The sequence below is a fragment of the Pan paniscus genome, chromosome 1 (genome assembly GCF_029289425.2).
Source record: "Pan paniscus chromosome 1, NHGRI_mPanPan1-v2.0_pri, whole genome shotgun sequence".
Taxonomy (NCBI): domain Eukaryota; kingdom Metazoa; phylum Chordata; class Mammalia; order Primates; family Hominidae; genus Pan; species Pan paniscus.
The window spans coordinates 129,940,231-129,961,941 of NC_073249.2; the positions used below are offsets into that span (position 1 = coordinate 129,940,231).

Here is a 21,711-nt window from a genome sequence, read left to right on the forward strand (position 1 = left end):
CAAATCAGAAAGATTGAGATCTAACCCCAAAGGAATCCTACAAATGTCATTCAGCTTTTGACTTGGGAGCATTAGTAAAGGAAGAAGTTAAAAATCAGCATAAATTCAGTAAGAGCAAACTGAATTATCTCATTTTCTGTTTTGAAAGATGTATTAGGCAAGAAGTGAATATACCATAAAAAGATATGACATTGGTAATGGTACAGATAAGGAAATAGTTAAATGATTAAATAGCTACATCCAAATAATTTAAATATTGAATGTTTTTAGGTTAGAAGTCATAGTGACTGCCCACAGCATGCTGTTCTGGGTCCTGGTTTTTGAAGGATACTTATTTGCAGAAGTCGTACAAAGTGCAGACAGTCCTGACCTACAATGGTTTATCTTATGATTTTTTTTATTTTACAATGGTTCATCTTAAGAACTTAACAATGGTTCATCTTATGATTTTTCTTTTTACTTTACGATAGTGTGACTTACAATGGTTCATCTTATGACTTTTGTTTTACTTTAAGATAGGGCGAGAGCCATAGGCATGCAGTAGAAAGTGATATGATACATGCTAATCAAATATGAAGACTTGAAGCTAGAAAGAACAGCTAACATGCTAGATAATCACAATTTGAAAATACTTCCATCAGCTATTAAAAATAGGCCAAAACTAATAAATTAATATTAGTCATAATAAATTCAGAATGAAACATCAGGGACGGAATCAGGGCTGTCTAGTTCCTCACTCTTTGGCCTTAAACTTTATATCAAACAGAAACATTGACTGGTCTATTAAAAAAAAAAAAAAAACAAACTTGGCCAGGCGCCGTGGCTCACGCCTGTAATCCCAGCACTTTGGGAGGCCAAGGCGGGTGGACACAAGGTCAAGAGTTTGAGACCAGCCTGGCCAACATGGTGAAACCTGGCTCTACTAAAAATACAAAAATTAGCCGGGCGTGGTGGCGGGCGCCTGTAGCCCCAGCTACTTGGGAGGCTGAGGGAGGAGAATCGCTTGAACCCAGGAGGCAGAGCTTGCAGTGAGCCGAGATCGTGCCACTGCACTCCAGCCTGGGCAACAGAGCGAGACTCTGTCTCAAACAAAACAAAACAAAACAACGACAACTTTTAATTATCTCAAACAAGTAATAAATTGATAATAATGGGATCTTGGAATTCTGTAGTACTTTGCAACATCCATTCCTTGAACACCTACATTAAAATTAAGTGTTATCATCTATAATTTAAAAGATTTAACATTGCTTTCTCCACATACATATCTACATATAACCATTTCCACTAATCAGGGATGGCTACACCATACTGCTGAACCTTCATACATCCAAATGGGTGTAATAATGAATTGGAATAATGAATATGGGTTCCCTGATCTCCACAGATGTGTGTACAAGAGGGGCTGGAGACTACCCATATGTGACTTACTGATTTTATGCATCTTTCAGCCAACTCCAGATTCCAGGACATCTACTCAAGGGTATTCATAAGCTGGTAGTACTACCTGGAGGCTTTGGGATTAAAACAAATGTCCACATTCTTAGCCACATGGAATAATTTTTTTTGCTACTCTTTCCCAAAATGATTTAAAATAGTTGTCATTCTTTTATCCTCTTCCAGATAAAGAAAAAAATATAATTTTCTTAAAAAATTGTAATTAGTAAGGGATGAATTGTTAACACCATGTGCTAATAACTTCTAGAGGCTCCACATTGGTTTCACATTAAACAATGATGTTTTAATAAATGACAAAAGCAAATCTCCAATATAGAGGAAAAGGCATATTTAATGTACACAGAATGTGGACTTGCTCCACATAAAATTTCTAAGGCATATACAACGTTTCTTTTGAAGAAGGCTTATACACTTGTTGACTGCCTAGAGAGTTTCCTGTATAATCATCATTTGAATATTTATTGATGATTTTAGTCATCATGATCTGATTCAGTGAAACAACTCTTTGGGTTGATTTATTTACTAGATTTAAAAAATTATTTTCTATCACATATAAATGGGCTTTTACAGCCAGATAGTGACCTCTTGAATTTATTATTTTAAAATAGTACTGAGAAATATTACACATATCCAGATACTTTGACTATGATTATTTTGTATTTAAAATACTCGTATCAATAAAAATGTTCAGTAAAATAGCTATTACTTCATCCCACTATGTGCCTACTACCATATTATAGGTTTCGTGTATAGATATATAAAATTTATATTTATGTTAACAAATATTTGAGTACCCATTGTGTTTCAATGATCTCCAGAAACAGGATACACCACATGAGATACACAGATGAATTAAAGCTTACTAAGAGACCACAACATGGGAAGCTAAATGTAGAAAATATCCATAACATGAATTAGAATTTGCTAAATACAGAATAACAAATGAGTCAGCATAGCAGAGTGCTGATGATCGTGGTATTTAAAGTCAGACAACACTGGTTCTCAATCCCTGCTTCATCATTTACTTAATTGGATACTTTAAATCTCAGTCACATCATCAACTATTAAATGCATGAGGTTTAAGTGAGAAAATGTGTAAAACATATGGCACTGGCCTGAAATATATTAAGGACTCAAAAGGTATCTGTTGTCATTAGTTCTACATAATAGATATAATACCATAGGCCATCAAAAAAAATTTTTAAGAAAGAGGATATGGAGGAGAGAGGGCAAGGAAGGGAGGAAAAGGGGAAAAGGAGAGAAAGAGGAAGAAAGAGAGATCACATCCTCACATTTGGTTAGGAAAGAAGAAGGAAGGATTAAGGAAATCTTCATGAAGTAGTGGCATTCGAGATGTCTTTGAAGGATGCTTGGGATTTTGCAAAGTGGAGTTAGGAATGAAAGGTATCTTAGACAGAGGATTTAACCTAATGTTAGATCTCAGATGGGTCAGTTGAAAAGTGTGTCCTCCAGTGTAGCTGAAGTGCATGGTGTTTGAAACTGATAAATAAGATAGAAAAAGACATGTTTGCAGAAAGCCTTAAATGCCAGCGTGGTAAGCCTGTGCCTAATTCAACACATTTTTGAATAAGGTAGTGAGAAATTTAGTCTGTGTCTTACATCCTAGATTAAGGTGGCAGCATTGCCCAGGGTAGAGTGGGAAAGGAAGAATGTGAGGATGAAACTTATCAAGTAGTCTCTTACAATTGCATTAAAATTAATGAGAAATTCATTAATAATGTTTAAAGATGGCAGTAAACATGGAAAGGATTCAAAAGATATTGCACATCTGGAACCCAGAGTTGGCAACAGATAGGAGATATTGGAGCAAGTTATGTAGTGACATATAACTATGAAATTCCAAGACTCCATGATTGGAAAAATCCTAATGCTATTCACAAAACTAAAGAAATACAAAGGAAGACCCAGTTCGTGTTGTTGATGATAAGTTCAGTGAGTAGAGAATCTGAAGTACCAATCTCTAATGATAGTGCTCATTATGCAGCTGATAAATGTAGATCTTGAGTTTATGGGAGCATTTCAAAATGGAAATATTGATTTGGATGTCAAGTGCCCACCTACAAACAGACTGCAGTGTAGTTGAAATTATAACTTCAACGCATTATAAAGAAAATAGGGAAGACAATATTGGAAGTTTTCTAGCATCTTATCACTTGAGAGATACACAAAGGAACTGTATAAAAATGTAAACTTTGTCTCAGTTTGAAATTCCATGATAATGACTATATTATAATTTAGAGATCAAATAGAAATAAAAGTAAAGAAGAGTAAGCAAGATTATAAAAATAGCAGAAAATGCAATACCAAAGAGAATATGGAAAGATGGTTTTAAGTAAGAGTCAAACCTCCTTGAACATGGACCTTGAATTCAAACAAGATTCTCATGTTAATAGTTAAAAACAAAAGCAAAAATCTTGACAGCATGCTAATTTGACATTGCTACATTCTTTTGTTTTGTTTTATGAAGCAAAATGTTTCTTATTGTTGATGAAACATAGTCTGTGCTTCACATATTAGGCACACTCCCAATTAGTATGAAGAACAAAGCAATGTGTAATCACATGAAAGATCTTCAATGGTGAATGAAAAAAATTCTAGTTCTTTAAAGTAAAAGAGCATCTGACTTAATTATTGGATCAACCTAATCAATTAACATAAATTAGAATTTTTAAATAATGTTGCATACTCTTCAAGACATGCCAGGTGAGTATTCTATCACAGCACTTTTTAAATTAAAATCTAAAATCCTCATGCAGTGAAATAAATGCATAACATTCACACTCATATTCCCTTCATTATGAGCAATCTAAACTTTTCTAGCATAGTGTATTACCCTTTGTCACTTTGTATTACTTTTGGTCCTTCAAGGTCCAAAAATGAGAAAAAGTTAGCCATAACAACTCAAACGGGTGTCATTTATTCTTTCTGTCCACAGAAATGCTGTTTTCAATTATCCAGTCAAAAACCTATTGAATGCAGTTAATTAGGTCTCGTATTTCTAAGCTAGGCATGCATATTGCCCATCTTTCAGAAGACAAACATCTAAGCTATAATTATCATAAAAAGCTTATCTATGAGAATTATGCTATCCAGTCTCCCAAGTTAATATAATGCAACATTGTATAAAAACAGGAAAATGCTGAGTGATATTAATTATTACATGAAAATGTTTTAAAATGAGCTTGCTAAGTAATTCAGTGGCTATTTTTAGGATGTAATAGGAAAAGCACTGCAGTACCTTGGAACATTTGGTGAATTGAGCAACGTAGAGCAAGTTGTGGCTATGATTGATGAAGAAATGTGTATCAACTGTGGTAAATGCTACATGACCTGTAATGATTCCGGCTACCAGGTAAGAATCCTGCTGGAATTAGAATGCTATGAGACATGTTTCTTCTCGTTTTTGTGGCAGAAAGCATTTTCTGTTGCTATGTGTGAAATTTAAACCAGTGGTGCCAAATATTGCTCTTCTGCAACAGTACATCTTTCTGTCCTGTCACCCTTATAATATGGTCTTTTTTTAAAAGGAAACTTGTAACTTTTACTAACTATGCCAGCATTTAATGCACAGAATTATTTTCATACCATTTAATCAGCCACAACATTAGAGAGAAAAATCCAACTGAAAAGAGAAATGCACACAAAATTAGGAATACTAGGAAAGCATTATGCTTTAATACAGAGGAAAGGGAACAGAACTACCATTTATGGCCATTACTCTGAAAGGCTATGATTCCTTCTGCCAAAAGAGAATTCTCTTCCATTCAGTATTGATTAGGCTTTTACTACAGTCAGAAAGAAGCACTTTCCCACCAACGAGTTGTATAGGTTGGTCCCAGGAATTCCTCTGAAGCTGGAAAAGCCTAAGAGATGTATTCTTCCCTCATGAAGTGAGCCATAGCTACTTTCCAGCTCCTCAGTCCTCAGCAGAGCATCTACCATGCAGGAAAAAAAAAAGAAAAAAAGAAAAAGAAAGAAAAATTGGGGATTTGACTCCTTCTAGTGGGCTATTTTCTTGAAAACACATTCTGTGAATTTCTCTTTGGCTTATAATTTGCTTCTTCATTTACTTCCTATATATTTATAACCTGCTATTTTTTAAAGAGTTTGGCACAACTATGACTTTTAACTGGTTGAATTTTAGAAATGAATGAAAAAATGGTCATAACAATACTTTTAAACATAAGTTTCTTCTCAAAAGCCTGATTTATTGTGAAAGTAAAAGAATTTCTTAAGAAGTCGAGTTTGGAGAAAGCAAATTTTAAAGTTTTGGAAAACTACTAAACTATTAAAAATTGCTAAAAACTATACAATATTGTTTTTATTATATTTTTCAAGCTATAAGTTAAAAAAGATCTTTTTAAGAAATGATCAATGGAATGTTCTAAATTCATAATAAAATGTCCCCATGTTTAAAAAGAGAAGTTTGTGTACCTTATTCAACCTAGGGGCAGATTCCATACTGCTCATGGTGGGATTTTGCATATTCTTATGACAGACATATTTTAATTTTAAAAAACTATTAATTTTTCTTCCTAGTTTCACAGTTCTACACCAAATTTTTACTCAATTCATCACCTTTTTTCTAGCTAAAAGCTGTCTTAACCGTTATTTTTATAAAGTGCTAGCCATATCACATTTACTTTCATGTCATCTTTCAAATTAACCAATCAGAGATCAATCAGGAAGTCCTATAACTATCAGAGCATCAGCTCTCTAATATCTTAAATCTTAGAACTTATGGCTCCCACCGTGGAATTCTAGACTTGGAACAACTTTAGAAAAATCTTCTTAGTAATGAGAAAGAAAATCACAAGTATGCATTTTAAAAGACTTAGAAAGTTCTTTGATTCTTCTGTCTCAGAAGATAAAAATAGAAAACCAAAATTTTTAATTGAACATAAAGTTTTATATCTTTGCAGATTTTCAAAGTATATTTCTAAGCATTAGTCTTAATTTTTATCAGTTACTTCACTGAGTTTCCATTTATATAAAAGGGTACGTAAGGAAGATAAATCGTTTTTACTCATCCAAACAGCACCTTAAAATGTTGTTTTACAAAACATAGCACCAATTTGTGTGGACAAATATTCTCATGACTTGCTATAGCTATAGTTCTTGTTCAAATATATGTTTATTTCCTTAAAGATCAGACTTTTAAAAAATATTAAGCAACTATCATGATTTACTCTGAAAATATTATTTTCATTTATATGTGCATAAAAGAGGAAAAAATATAGTTGCATGCAGCTTCATTTGGAGGAGGGAATTTTTTAAACAACTATATATATATATACACATATATAATTGAATTATAACATTGGTATGAGACAGGAAAAAAATCAAAATAATGCAATTCCTTGAAAATGTAAGATTTGTAGACCTGGCCTCAAGGGGTACCATGGGGGTGGAGAGACACTTATTGTCCCTTGTAATTTCCTCAGCCCCGACTTAGTCACTTCAAAGTAGTATACAGTCTGAGTAAAACTCTTGTATTTTTTTTGCAAGTGAGACTGCCAGGCAAGTTTCCTAAATCCCCTCTGACACCATGATCCACCCCTACATAGCTGCCCTGAAATCCCTCTTGGATAGGAATCCTGTAACTTCCGCTGAGGTCTTACATGTCATTTTTCATCATTGAAATGTTTCTCTTTAATGGGAAAATAATCATCATATCTTTTTTTTAAAAAAACCCGGTCCTGAATTTCATACTAGGTATTTTTAATTGCTTATTCTACATTGCTTCATGGAAAGAAAAAGAGAGGAAGGGAGGGAGGAAGGGAGGGAGGGAATAGAGGAAGACGGGGGAAGGAAAATTGTAAAATTTCTCAAAATCCTAAGCCGTTTCAGAGCTGGAGGCCTGGCTGTGGTAATCTGGGCTCAATAGTGTCAGGGCCAGGACTGGACACCAGTTTTCCTGGCTCTCCATTCAGTGTTTTTTCCCCTTCTTGGTGGACAATGACTAGAGTCAGCTTGGAAATCTTCAAAACTCAAAGCTGACTGTTAAGCTAATTTTTTTCTTCTGCTTTCTTCTAAAAACTACATGCATTATTTGAAATCTAAACAAATGTATTCATTGCCTCAGAATCTGACAGTAACACTTTTCCACTGTCAAGAACAAAGAGTGTGAAGAGGAAAAGGAGGACGTGTGAAAGTCCCCCAAAATCCACAGGTAGAAGACGCCCCATCCTGGTAGAACTGGAAAGACCCAAACTCTGCTCAGAACAAAGAAAACTAGAGAGTGACTATGTTATGACATATTTTCCTCACACAATGAAGAAAAATACCCCTAAGGAATTTTAAACATTGTGTTTTTAATTTAAAAGGATTTCTTTTCTCGCTCTTTTTTTCCTCCTCTGTCAGCTCAACTGTTGCTATAGTTGCACCATAGAGCTGGACGTAGTTGTCTCATAGTGTGGCTCCTCTGCAGCAGAGAAAAATGTTGATGCTAAAACGGGGACATTGTTGACCTTTGTGGTCAGTGACATCAATACCCTCTATTTCTGTTTGCAGGCTATACAGTTTGATCCAGAAACCCACCTGCCCACCATAACCGACACTTGTACAGGCTGTACTCTGTGTCTCAGTGTTTGCCCTATTGTCGACTGCATCAAAATGGTTTCCAGGACAACACCTTATGAACCAAAGAGAGGCGTACCCTTATCTGTGAATCCAGTGTGTTAAGGTGATTTGTGAAACAGTTGCTGTGAACTTTCATGTCACCTACATATGCTGATCTTTTAAAATCATGATCCTTGTGTTCAGCTCTTTCCAAATTAAAACAAATATACATTTTCTAAATAAAAATATGTAATTTCAAAATACATTTGTAAGTGGAAAAAATGTCTCATGTCAATCACCATTCAATTAATGGTCATAAAATAGAATAATTCTTTTCTGAGGATAGTAGTTAAATAACTGTGTGGCAGTTAATTGGATGTTCACTGCCAGTTGTCTTATGTGAAAAATTAACTTTTTTGTGGCAATTAGTGTGACAGTTTCCAAATTGCCCTATGCTGTGCTCCATATTTGATTTCTAATTGTAAGTGAAATTAAGCATTTTGAAACAAAGTACTCTTTAACATACAAGAAAATGTATCCAAGGAAACATTTTATCATTAAAAATTACCTTTAATTTTAATGCTGTTTCTAAGAAAATGCAATTAGCTCCATAAAGTACAAATGAAGAAAGTCAAAAAATTATTTGCTATGACAGGAAAAGAAAGCCTAAAATTGAGTTTGTAGAACTTTATTAAGTAAAATCCCCTTCGCCATAAAGTACAAATGAAGAAAGTCAAAAAATTATTTGCTATGACAGGAAAAGAAAGCCTAAAATTGAGTTTGTAGAACTTTATTAAGTAAAATCCCCTTCGCGGAAATTGCTTATTTTTGGTGTTGAATAGAGGATAGTGAGAATATTTACTAACTAAATACCATTCACTACTCATGTGTGAGATGGGTGTCCAAACTCATCCTCTTTTAATGGCATTTCTCTTTAAACTATGTTCCTAATAAAATGAGATGATAGGATAGATCCTGGTTACCACTCTTTTGCTGTGCACATACGGGCTCTGACTGGTTTTAATAGTCACCTTCATGATTATAGCAACTAATGTTTGAACACAGCTCAAAGTATGCAATGCTTCATTATTCAAGAATGAAAAATATAATGTTGATAATATATATTAAGTGTGCCAAATCAGTTTGACTACTCTCTGTTTTAGTGGTTATGTTTAAAAGAAATATATTTTTTGTTATTAGATAATATTTTTGTATTTCTCTATTTTCATAATCAGTAAATATTGTCATATAAACTCATCTATCTCCTCTTCATGGCATCTTCAATATGAATCTATAAGTAGTAAATCAGAAAGTAACAATCTATGGCTTATTTCTATGACAAATTCAAGAGCTAGAAAAATAAAATGTTTCATTATGCACTTTTAGAAATGCATATTTGCCACAAAACCTGTATTACTGAATAATATCAAATAAAATATCATAAAGCATTTTAAATATGGTCTTTTGCTGCCTCATTTGCAAATATAATTTCATATAAACCATTTAGATTTTGAAATAGAGCAGTTTTTGGTTAGTCCTATAGAGCATTCCATCCAGATATAAAACTCATGTTAGTTTAAGTAAAATAAGGGTGATAATAGTGCAGTCACTCAAATGTTTCACTTCCTGTCCTTCTTACCCATCTTTACCTACTGAATTAGATTCTATTCTGCCAAAAGGCATCTTTTACTGGGAACAGGCCAGGATTCTTGCAATGGCCCATGGGCAGGGACAAATGGAAAGTGGCAGCCTGCCTGCGTGTCTGAAAGTGCCAGTCTCACTGTAGGAAGTATACACCTCACTTAATATTACTGCTTAGATAGTTATGTGATATTATTGACTCATATAAATTGACTCTCTTTGCATTCTTGTCATGGTGAGGGATTTTAACTTTTGGAGTTGGTAACACTTAGAAAACAGTTCCAGTAATCTAGAAAAGAGATTTACCAGGGCTACGTGGATGCCATCATAATGTCTTACCCCCTACTTGAATCTGATGAGAGTTTTTCACTCTGGGAGTTCTGGGAGTTTAGTAGCTTTCTGGGAATATTATAAAAGATATCCCATGTATGTACACACCTGAGTCCTCTTCAAGAAACTGAATGCCAAATGCCAGGGAGAAATTTCCTTGATCGAGATTAAAGAAATAATCATGACCTTTGCATTTTTTTCTGAGAAAGAGAGGGCAAAATACTTTAACTGTTTCTGTAACTACTGTGGAGAACTACAAGTGACCAGGGTTAGGCCATGGCAATCCGTGATTTTATACTAGTTTCTTCCTTAAACACATTTCTTTCTGTTGTATTCACTTTCTATTTCATACCAAGAAGTCTTTCTTATCCATGTTGTGTGTAGAAAACATAACTCAATTTTACATATGTTATTTACAGAGAGACTCAGAGTAAGGAAGAATGAAAACCACATTATTCCCATCCAGCAAGACACCAGGAGCCATTGACCCTAACACACACATTCTCATGGCACCTTACCTCCAGACATGATTGGGGACATAAGACCGGACCAGAGAGTGTGGTTAGTGAGCACTTCCTAACGAATGTCTGAGAAGATGTACTAAATGTTCTACATATATGATAGTTAATTTTATGTGTCAGCTTGGCTGGGCTGCAGTACCCAGACACTTAGTCAAGCATTATTCTCCATGTTTCTGTGAGGGTGTGTGTTTTGGGGTTAGATTTACATTAAAATTAGTGGACTCTGAGTAAAGCAAATTGCCCTTCATAATGTGGGTGGGCCTCATCCAACCAGTGGAAGGCCTGGCTAGAACAAAGGCTGACCTCCCTCGAGCAGGAAGGAATTCTCCAGCAGACTGCCTTCAGCCTTCATCTACATCATTGGCTCTTTCTGGTTGTATATCAGACTGCCTTTGGACTTGAACTATAGCTCTTTTCTGAGAGGCCAGCTTGCAGACTTCCCCTATCAAAGTTGGGACTCATCAAGCTTCCACAATTATGTGTGTTCATTCCTTAAAATAATAAATGAATTTTTTAACTAAATAAATAAAGTGTATCAGTTATGTTTCTCTGGACAATCATGACTAATACAACATGTATTATTACATTGGAATGTTATAAAGATCACAGGTAAGTGCTATATTTTTTTCCATTTAAAAATGAAGACGTAGGTGCTTAAAGAGTCTAACTAACTTGTTCCAGGTCATATAACTGTTTAGATATGTTTGTAGGTGCCCTTGGTTATGTCTAATATGCTACATGCCTTCATCCTTTTGTTCAACCAACCATTTATTCATTCAACAAATATTTATGAAGCAGCTATTATACAGTGAACCAAGCACTGGACTAAGGGCTGAGGGTATGAACTCGAATGATGAATGCTCCTTGTCTTAATCTGTTAGGGCTGCTATAACAAATTACCATAAATTATGTAGCTTATAAACAGCAAAAAACAAACAACAATAACAAAAAAAAACATTTCTCACAGTTCCAGAGGCTGGGAATTCCAAGATCAAGGTGCCAGTAGATTCGAGGTCTGGCGAGGGACTGTTTTATGGTACAGAGATTGCACCTTATGGCTGTATCCTCACATGGTAGAGGGATGAACAGGCTCCCTTGGGCCTATTTATGAGGGCACTAATGTCATTAAGGAGGGTTCCACCTTCCTGATTTAATCACCTCTCAAAAGCTCTACCTCTTAATACCATCGCCTTGGATATGGAAATTTCAACATATGAATTTTGAGGAAACATAGACATTCAGACCACGGCACTCCCTAACTTCAAGGTGCTTACAATGTACAGGGGAAATAGTAGGTAACATGTGGTGAATGCTAGGAAAGCAATCTTGAGAGCAGGGACATCAAAGGTATACTCTCTTAACAAGGTGACAATTAAGCCAAGTTTTTTTTTTTTTTAAACTTTGGCTCTTTTATTTAGAAGTTTTCTCATGTATTCAACAACTTGATTAAAACATATCTCTTTAATTTGGGATACATTGATTTTTCATAAAATATAATATTTTTAACGTGATTATCAATATTGCACAGTGATTAAAAGTTTGGGCTTTGGAATAAAGAGAACTGGATTGAATATGACAGCTGCCACTCATTATCTGTATCATCTTGGACAGATTATTTAATCTTTCTGAATATGAGCTCATAAAGGAATTTCCTAAATAGGTAACAAGAGAAGGACACCTCAAGCAGTGAAAACAAGAGAGAGCACAGAGGTTTGAGAAGTCTGGAATGTTTGGAAAACCACAAAAGCTTGAATTAGCTAGGACAAAAGGAACGTGGTTGGAAGTAAGGTGGAGACAGAGAGACAGGTTTGGATCACACTAGAATCCCTCAAGGAATCAGAATCCACACTTTGTTCACTCATTCAAAAATATTAAGTAACTTCTTTATGCCAAGCACTTCCTAGCTGATAGGGATTCAACTATGAACAAGACAAACATGGCTCCTGCCTTACTGGGTGGGCCTCTTAGTGGATGATACAAAAATCAAGCAAATAAATTAAGTGCAAACTATGATAAGTGCTCTGGCAGTAACAACAAGGCCTGAGATGGAGTTGAGGAAGGTACTTATTCCTTCTAGTGTGGGCAGGTAAGTCCTGATGGGTGGGAAGAAACCAATGGCATGAAGAATAGAGAGTGTGTTCCAGAGGTGAAACAGCAATTGCAAACGTCAAGAGATTGGAGAGCCTGAGTTACTTAAATGACTGCAAAGGTAAGCTGAGGTAGGATAGTAAAAGACAATAGCTAAAATCTATAGGAACCATGAACCAGAAGCAATCTGCAAGATGCTCCTTGGGATGTCTTCCCCCTCTCCCACTCTGACTGGTGTTATCACCTTTTCTGTACAGTTAATGCCAACATCTATACCTGTAAGTTGGACTTCTGAGTACCTGAGCACTTGCTGTATTTAAATATTTTTAACTTAATTCCAATATCAAAATAGTTATTTCCCTACTTTTTCTGTTCCATACCCACATCCAGTCAGTTACCATGTCTAACAATTTTACCTCTAAAACATCTCCTAAGGCTTTCTCCAGTTTTCCATCGTACACACTGCCATGATTCATTCTTCCATTATGTATTATCCAGCTCTTGTAGGAATATCTCACTCCCACTCATGCAAGCACTCTCCTAGATTGCTTGCCATCCTGCATATCCTATCATATTTCTCCATTGTTATAAAACCCTCAAGATTTCTCCACATTTTAACAAATTAAAATGGAATTCAAGACCCTCCTAGGAAGGCCTCCCACTACTATTCCAACTATATGTGACCTTCCTTACCCCCAAAGTTTGAGGATTAGTATGTATTTGAAGTTTGATACCCTGCTGCCTCTTAATTGCTTGTCACCTCAGACATCCAAACCTCAACTTCCCAATCTGTAAAGTTGGTATTAAAATAGTTTGTACCACCTAAGGTTAAGGTTATTGTGAGGATAAAATGAAATAGTGACTCTTCAATGAATAAGTATTCAATTACTGTTTTTCTTATTTAAAAACATCCTATAGTGAAACACTAAAAAACAAATGTTTTGAATATATTTCATATTTTGTCTCGTATTTTTAAGATTAAAATGTTCATACTGGGACTACTTGTAAATCTTAACCATTCCCTCATTAATAGTGAGTTAAATACAATGTTTAATATGTATTCAGTTAAAAAATGTTTGTATCAGAACTCATCTAAATTATACTTTATAACAAATAGATAATTTCAATAATAAGAAAACAGTAACTAAGATGTTACATTGTCCTATGACACCATCACAAGTTTATCTTATAAAATACTTATGGTAGAGCTTTGTCAATACATTGAAATGGCTTAAAATTTTATGCTGACTTTGTATAATGTCAAGAAATAAATTACTTGTAGATACTTGAGAATTTTTATATGAATTTTTATATAAATTTTATGTTTTTAATGCTGAAAAAAATCTAGCTTTGTTTTAAAACTTAATTGACCAAAAAAAAAAAAAAATGCCGAAATTGAAATGTAATGAAACATCTCATTTAACTGCACAGAAATGTAGTCAGGTAGAGGTTATCAGCTCCATTTCACAGATGAAAAAACAAGGCTTAGGAGTTTCTGTGATTTTCCCAAGACCATACGTTGCCAAGGGCAGAGTTTATATTTAAACCTGTTACTCCAATCACTCACTATACAGTCCACAGTGCATGATCCCCATCTTCACTGGAGTCTCTTAAAACTTCCTACTAATATGAAAATAGTTATTCACCTTACACACAGGATAGTAGAATCTATATCTGCCACTTGCTGAACTTGGATACATTAACTAGACTGCTCAGCCTCAATTTCCTCATCTATAAAATGGAGAAGTAATAGTCATACACTTAATAATTTAGATATAATTACTGTTGTTCATGAGCGTAGAAATTTCAAATAGTTTTGAAAGATATACGGCCACTAACTAAAATCTACATTTGCTAGACTCAGAGTCAGATGGTCATAGTAGTAACTGATAGTATGACTTCCTAGGCTAACATTTGTCATGGCAATCTGGAAAAAAAAAAAAAGTACTCCATGCAATGGAAAGATCAAGATTTTTTTTTAAGAGTAAGTTAATCAACTGGGCACGGTGGCTCACGCCTGTAATCCCAGTACTTTGGGAGGCCGAGGTGGGTGAATCACGAGGTCAGGTGTTCTAGACCAGCCTGGCCAACATAGTGAAACCCTGTCTCTACTAAAAATACAAAAATCAGCTGGGCGTGGTGGCACATGCCTGTAATCCCAGCTACCTGGGAGGCTGAGGCAGGAGAATTGCTTCAACCTGGGAGACAGAGGTTGCAGTGAGCTGAGATTGCGCCACTGCACTCCAGCTAGGGCAACAGTGTGAGACTCTGTCACAAAAAAAAAAGAGTAAGTTAACCAATTCTGTCAAAAATAAAAGATCTTAGTAATAAAATATATATAATTGAAATGGTGAATGTGATTAAAATGAACATGTTTATATATTTATATATTAGTATATAAATATGAAAATATATAAATATTAAATGATCTCATTTTACCTCCCTAATTCTATAAGCTGGTCATTTCTATATTTTTTAAAAAGGAAATTAAAAGACAAAGCAAATAAATGACTTACATAAACTGACATGTTTAATCGGAACTGTATTTGGAAATGAAGTTAAATTGACTTGATATTCAGGCAATGCCCTTTGTCAGATAATCTTTCTGAGCATTAGATATTTTGCTGTAATATGGATATTTGGAGATGCATTTTTCACTTTTGCATGGTCTTAGGTTACCAGCAAATGGGCTGGCAAAATCATGTAATAATATTGTCTGAAAGGTACTGCCCTTAGGAATGAGTTTGTTACCTGGCAGGATTTGGTCTGCTTCTATCCCATGAAGTTAATCCAATTAACAGGAAAGCCATTAAACACACTAGTATCTACCCAGAGCTGTAACATTTTCCACTTACTCACATATGCACAAAATTCAGCAAACCGCCTGCCGGGTGAAAATTTGGACCAGACCCTTAATGGTTCTGGGAAGTTCCTATAGTCTATAGTGCTCCCCTTTGTTAATTAATATCGTAGCACTAATTAATATGGCACATCTTTTATTAATTAATATGGATTTTCTGCTTAAATTTTTAAAATTACAGATGACATCTTTAAATTGGATAGTGCTATTTGCATTGGAAACAAGCATGGCTGACTGTCTTGTTGAGTGTGTTAACCTTTCGTTAGCTGATCTAGAGCATTTATAAACTTTGATACTGTCTTTCATTTACTATTCTTCTGGTATGCACTATAAACTTCTACATTATAAAAGAATCCAAGTTATTTTGTCACTGGCAAATAGTCTATAGTAGTGAGTCATATTGATTTATGAATCTGTGCTGTTACTTGTTTACAGAATTTATATCGTGCTTTTTCATATGCTGTATTCTGCAAGCACCAAGAGCCTTCTGTCTGTTTCTGTCTTTCTATGGCCCTGCCTTCCTTATTCCACTACCATTGATGCATTCAAGTTTATACGCTTTTGGCAGTTTTCAAAGATTTGCATTAATCAACATATGGGTCAAGACCTCCTCTCTCACCAGTAATTTTCCTTTATGTGTTTCTACTGAAAATGAGATCTACCTGCCTATTAATAGTGTTGGCTTATTCATCTTTCCTGGCTTCTATGGTATCCATCTCTATGAAACCTAGGTATTTGGTCAATAATAAAGAACCAAATATATTAATATATATGCATATACACATCCATGAGTGTGCATATATACATGTATGTTAAAATTTAAGATGAATGAAAAGGTTAAGTCTGCATGTTTTGTCTTGGAAGCATAAGAACCTGAGTGGAAGATAAGAGCCTTTCAATTTGCTTTATGTCTTCAGGCAAGAAACTCAAAGATGCTTATTTCCTCAATTTTAGAAGAGCAGCTTTTGAGTAAAATAGGTAGAAAGGGGTTAGGGATTTGGGATAGGACTGTAGAAAACAAATCATGAATATTTTTACACTCCATTTCAGTTTTGCAACATTTGGGAGACCACATCTTGCTCTTCTTCCTTATAGGCTAGGATGTTTCAATGAGACTTCAACCAGCATATGTGGTTGGGGTGGGGGGAAACAGTAACACCTCATTTTCTCTTTCTCTTTTGAGACTACGAGCATGAGTCATTTTTATCACACTACAAAGTCTTGCCAACAATTATGGCCAATAACATTGCTTTCCATCACAATATAAACATGAGCTAACCCTTAAAACTTTGAAAGTTTCTTAAAGACAAGAATGTGATGTCTTTATGCTCTCCTCTGCTGAACATGGAAGTATAGGAATCCAAGGATCTAGAAAACCAAGAACACCATAGATAAAAACATGCATATTAAAGATAAAGGGAAAAATATTAGATATCCCCAAATCTTTCTTTCATCCTGACTTCTCTAAAACCCAAACCTATATGTATATATTTGAATACAAATGTATATTTTATTCAAATACAATGTATATTCATATACAAACCCTAAACTCAATATGTCTAAAGTTTACTCTATCTCTTCCTAAGTTCATATCTTCTCTGCCTTCTACATGTATAACCGCTTCAGCCTTCTCACATTTGCTTAGGATTGATCATTAAATTTGCAATGAACTCTTTCTTCTCTTTCCCCCCTACCTCTTCCTTTTCTTTCCTGCCCCATATCAGTAAGGATGTTTGATTTCAAGTGACAGAAAACCAACTCAAACTGGTTTAGGAAAAGAAAAAAGAATTTTATTGCCTCACATAACTTAAAAGCCCAGGAATAGAGTTCACTGAAGTTTTTACTGAATTCAGAATTTCAAACAGTGGCATCATCAGAACTGTTTCCCTTCATCTCTCTGTTCTTCTTTATGTGGCTTTATTTTCAGGCCACATGTAACCCCTGTAGCAGAAAGTTCATATTATCTTTATTGTTCTGCATAGTAGACAGAATAATGCTCCCCGCCCCACTGCCCCCAAAGTTACCTATATCCTAATCCCTGAAACCTGTGAATATATTAAATACCATGGCAAGCATGGAATTTGCATGGTGAAATCCTAACCAACAAGGTGATGGTATTAGGAAGTGGGGCCTTTTAAGGGATGCTTAGGTCATAAGAGCAGAGCCCTCGTGAATGGGATTAGTGCCCTTATAAAAGAGGGCCTGGGGAGCTTATTCACCCCTTACAGGGTGTGAGAACACAGCAAGAAGTTGCTATCTACGAACCAGGAAATAGGCCCTCACCAGACACAGAATCTACAGACAACTTGACCTTGGACCTCTCAGCCTCCAGAACTGTGAGAAATACCTTTTTGTTGTTTATAAGCCATCCAGTCTATGCTACTTTGTTATAGTAGCTTGAATGGACCAAGACACCTTCCTTAAAGAGGATGTTCATGATCATGAACAGACCTACATGGAACTTGTCATATAGTTAAAATTTTAAGATGACTTATTTGGTACAGCAACAGTAAAAAACAAACAAACCATATTTTGCATATGACTATCAGGTCAACTGTTTTTACATTGGTGTTTACAAATCAACACTCTTCGTCACCATGCTTTAAATAACAGAGATAGTTCTACACTCAACAAATAACAATTATTAAGGACTTTCGGGTGGCAAGGCTGCCCAAATTATCATGAAATTATTGGGCTGTATGTATAAACATTTAGCTTTTGGATCAATTTTATCAGCTGGAAAACTGTAGATTCTTTTGGTTGCACAGAAAAAAGATCACTAATATTATCTCATATCACAGGGTATGGTGCAGGGTAGGCAGCACAAAGTCTAATTAGGATGCTGTTACATCTGCTCAAGCAAGAAATTTTGAGTGCCTGGACTAATAAGGCAGCAGTAATAGGGTTAGGGAGGAGGGAATGGATTGAAGAAATATTTAGCAATAGGGTTTAGACTAACAACATATATTTATTAAGAGCCTACTAGATACCAGCCACTGTGAAAATGGAAAATATAGCAATACGGTGTCCTACATTTCTAATAAAATGTTGAACATTTTATTTTATTGCTATTATGCAAGTATAGATAAAGCCATCCTTAAATTCTTCTTCTGGGAAGACAAAGGATGCTTCACAGAGGTTATATACCATGGGAACTGAATCTTCTGGAGTTGGTTCAGAATGCAGATTCTGGAATCAAATTCCCTGTGTTTGAATCCTGGCTCTGGCTCTTAGCTGTGTCTTTGTGTGGAAGGTACTTAATAATGTAAACCTCACTTTTCTCAATTGTAAACAGATGTAGAAAGAAAATTACTGATAACAGCTACCACTTAGCAGTCACCATGTCAGGTACTATTCCAAATACTCAACAGCCAATAATTTATTTAGCCATCACAGCAATCTTACGAAGTAGGTACTATTATTAGATGAGGAAACTGAGGTACTGATATATTAAACAGATTTCACACACCACGCTGCTGGTAAATGGCAGAGCTAAGATCTGAACCCATGCAGTTCACCTCCTGAATCCATGCTGTTGATCAATATGCCACTTTCCCAAGGATAAGCTGCTTAGCATTATCAAGAGATCTAAAGGGGATAATGCACGTAAAGTGCTTAGCACAGTGCCTGCATGTAGAACTTGCTTGATAAGTATTAGCTTAATTTTATACTCATAAAATTAAATATTAATAAATATTGGCTCTTCAGATTGGTGTCACTGGGTGGTTGGATCTGCTAGTTAGGCACTATAAAGAGTACGAAGGAGGGAAAAAGGCAGCTGTCTTGAAGCAGAAGGCCAGAACCTCCATTTCCAGCTTCTCTACTTGTAGGCAGTGGGATTGCCTATGCTCATGCCTATGCTTCATGCTTCATAGCATGGAATCTTTGAAATAAACAGATAGGAGAGCATGGATTTATTCAAACAATAATCATTTTCCAAAGTCCAGCAATGGGCCAGGCCTTGGGCCAGGTTTCATGGGGAATACAAAATTGGAATAACGCCTTCAAAATAAGATTAGTGGCTTAGAGCTCAGGTTCTGGAGACAGATTTTCCAGGTTGAATACTAACTCTGCCAATTGGCCACTTGAGACTTTGGGCAAGTCACCTTACCTCTCTGTGCCTCATTTCTCTTGTCAATAAAATGAAGAAGAGTAAGCAGATCTTATAGGGTTGTGTGCAGACAAAGAGAGGCAAGACCTGTAGGAACAGGGCAGGGGCTCTATAAATGTGCCCTTTGCTTATTCCCAACTCTCCACACCATCCCACATGTGTGACCTCAACTTGCGTCCTTGCCACCTTTCATCAATACTAAAGCAATTGCCCAAAAAGCGCTTTTTAAACTTCCTTTTTTCCTTTTTGTAGCATAGAGTTTTTCAAAAATAAATTATATCAAAATAAATGTGTAAAATACCTCCACGTCTTAGCATGTGCTACTTTCTCATTCTGTATTGCTCTTAATCATGCCACACTTGGAGGAAACTTTTTTTTTCTTCAAATACTCTCTCAAGCAGCTGGGACCTCCTCTCTGATATCTCTCAGGATATCCCCAACTGCAAGAATTAATCATTCACTCCTGGTAATATCTCTACTCCTTATGCATATGCCTATTAGTGCATCAGATTAAAAGCAGTTGTCATATTCATCTTTGCATTCCCAGAGCCAGGTGCAGAGCCTGGCATGTAGTAGCCTAGGTACATAATAAATTATCCTTTATAACAGCTTTATTGAGCTGTAATTCATGTAACAGCCATCTAAAGTGTACAATTCAATAGGTTATAGTGCATTTACATTTATGCAACCATCACCAGAATCCATTTTTATGACACCAAAAAAAAGAAACTCAGTCAATTAGCAGTCACTCCACATTCCTCTCTGCCCAACCCTAGGGAAACACTAATCTGCTTCTGATCTCTATGGATTTGCCTATTCTGGACATTTCAAAAATCGAATCATGCAATATAGTGTGGATATTACCACTGTACTTTGTGACTGGCTTCTTTTGCTTAGCATGCTATTTTCAAGGTTAATTCATATATTAGCATGTATTAATAGTTCATTTTTTCTATGGCCGTATAATATTCCATTTGATGGATATGACATATTTTATTTACCCATTCATCAGTTGGTGGATATTTGGGTTGTTTTTACTTTTTGGCTATTATGAATAAAGCTTCTGTGAACATTCATGTAGAAATTTTGTTATGGACATATGTTTTCATTTCTGTTGAATATATACCTAAAAGTGAAATTGCTGGGTCACGTGGTAACTCTTTTTAACCTTTTATGGAAGTGCCAGACTGTCTTCTAAAGCAGCTACACCAACTTACATTTCCACCAACAGGGAATGAGTGTTCTAATTTATCCTCATCCTTGCCAACACTTATTATTATCTGTACTTTGGATCATAGCTATCCTAATGAGATGGTATCTCATTGTAGCTTTGGTTTGCATTTTACTGACAGCTTATGATGCTGAACATCTTTTCATGTGTTCGTTGGCTTTTTCTGTCCCTTCTTAAGACAAATGTGTACTCATATTGTCTGCTTATTTTTAATTCGATTGTCTTATTATTGAGTTGCAGGAGTTCTTTGTACATTCTAGACTCAAGTCCCTTATCAACTGTATGATTTGCAAAAATGTTTCACATTCTGTGGGTTGTCTTTTCACTTTCTTGATAGTGTCCTTTGAAGCACAAAAGTTTTTAATTTGGTGATGCCCAATTTATCTATTTTTTAAAATTGTGTTACTTTTATTTTTGGTATAATTTATCTAAATAACTATTAGCTAATGAGAGTTCACAAAATTTACACCAAGGCTTTCTTCTATTTATATTTTTACCTTTACATTTAGGTTTTTGATCCGTTTAATTTTTTTTAGATGGTGAGTAGGAATCCAGCTTCATTTATTTGCATGTAGATTTCCAGATGTACCAGCCCATTTGATGAAAAGACCAATCTTTCCCTCATAAGAAAATTTAGAATTAAACTCCATACTACCCCACCTCTGCCTTCAGGGAATGCATAGTACTGTGATGGAGACTGGTGGATGCATGAAAAAGTGGCAATGCAACATGGCAATGCAACATAGCGATGTGTGAGCCCAAAAGAGTGCAAGAGCTGGCTAGGAATGTCTTCTTCAAGTTTCCGAACTGAGCCCCGATATTGAACATAGAGTTACTTACAAACAATAATTCTCTCTTCCTATGATATATAATTAAAATGACACCTGCA

General features: G+C 35.4%; 1 protein-coding gene across 4 annotated transcripts in view; it reads left to right on the plus strand.

Moving 5' to 3' along the window:
- Positions 1-9,495, plus strand: part of DPYD (dihydropyrimidine dehydrogenase) — an 840,660-nt gene extending 831,165 nt beyond the window's left edge. For all 4 annotated transcript variants that reach the window (XM_008960543.5, XM_003808457.5, XM_063599879.1 and 1 more), the window contains 2 exons: positions 4,691-4,831; positions 7,993-9,495. In XM_008960543.5, coding sequence (XP_008958791.3) covers positions 4,691-4,831; positions 7,993-8,163 — 312 coding nt within the window. In that variant the 3' untranslated portion in view covers positions 8,164-9,495. The remainder of the gene's footprint in view (positions 1-4,690; positions 4,832-7,992) is intronic.
- The last annotated feature ends 12,216 nt before the right edge of the window (positions 9,496-21,711 follow it).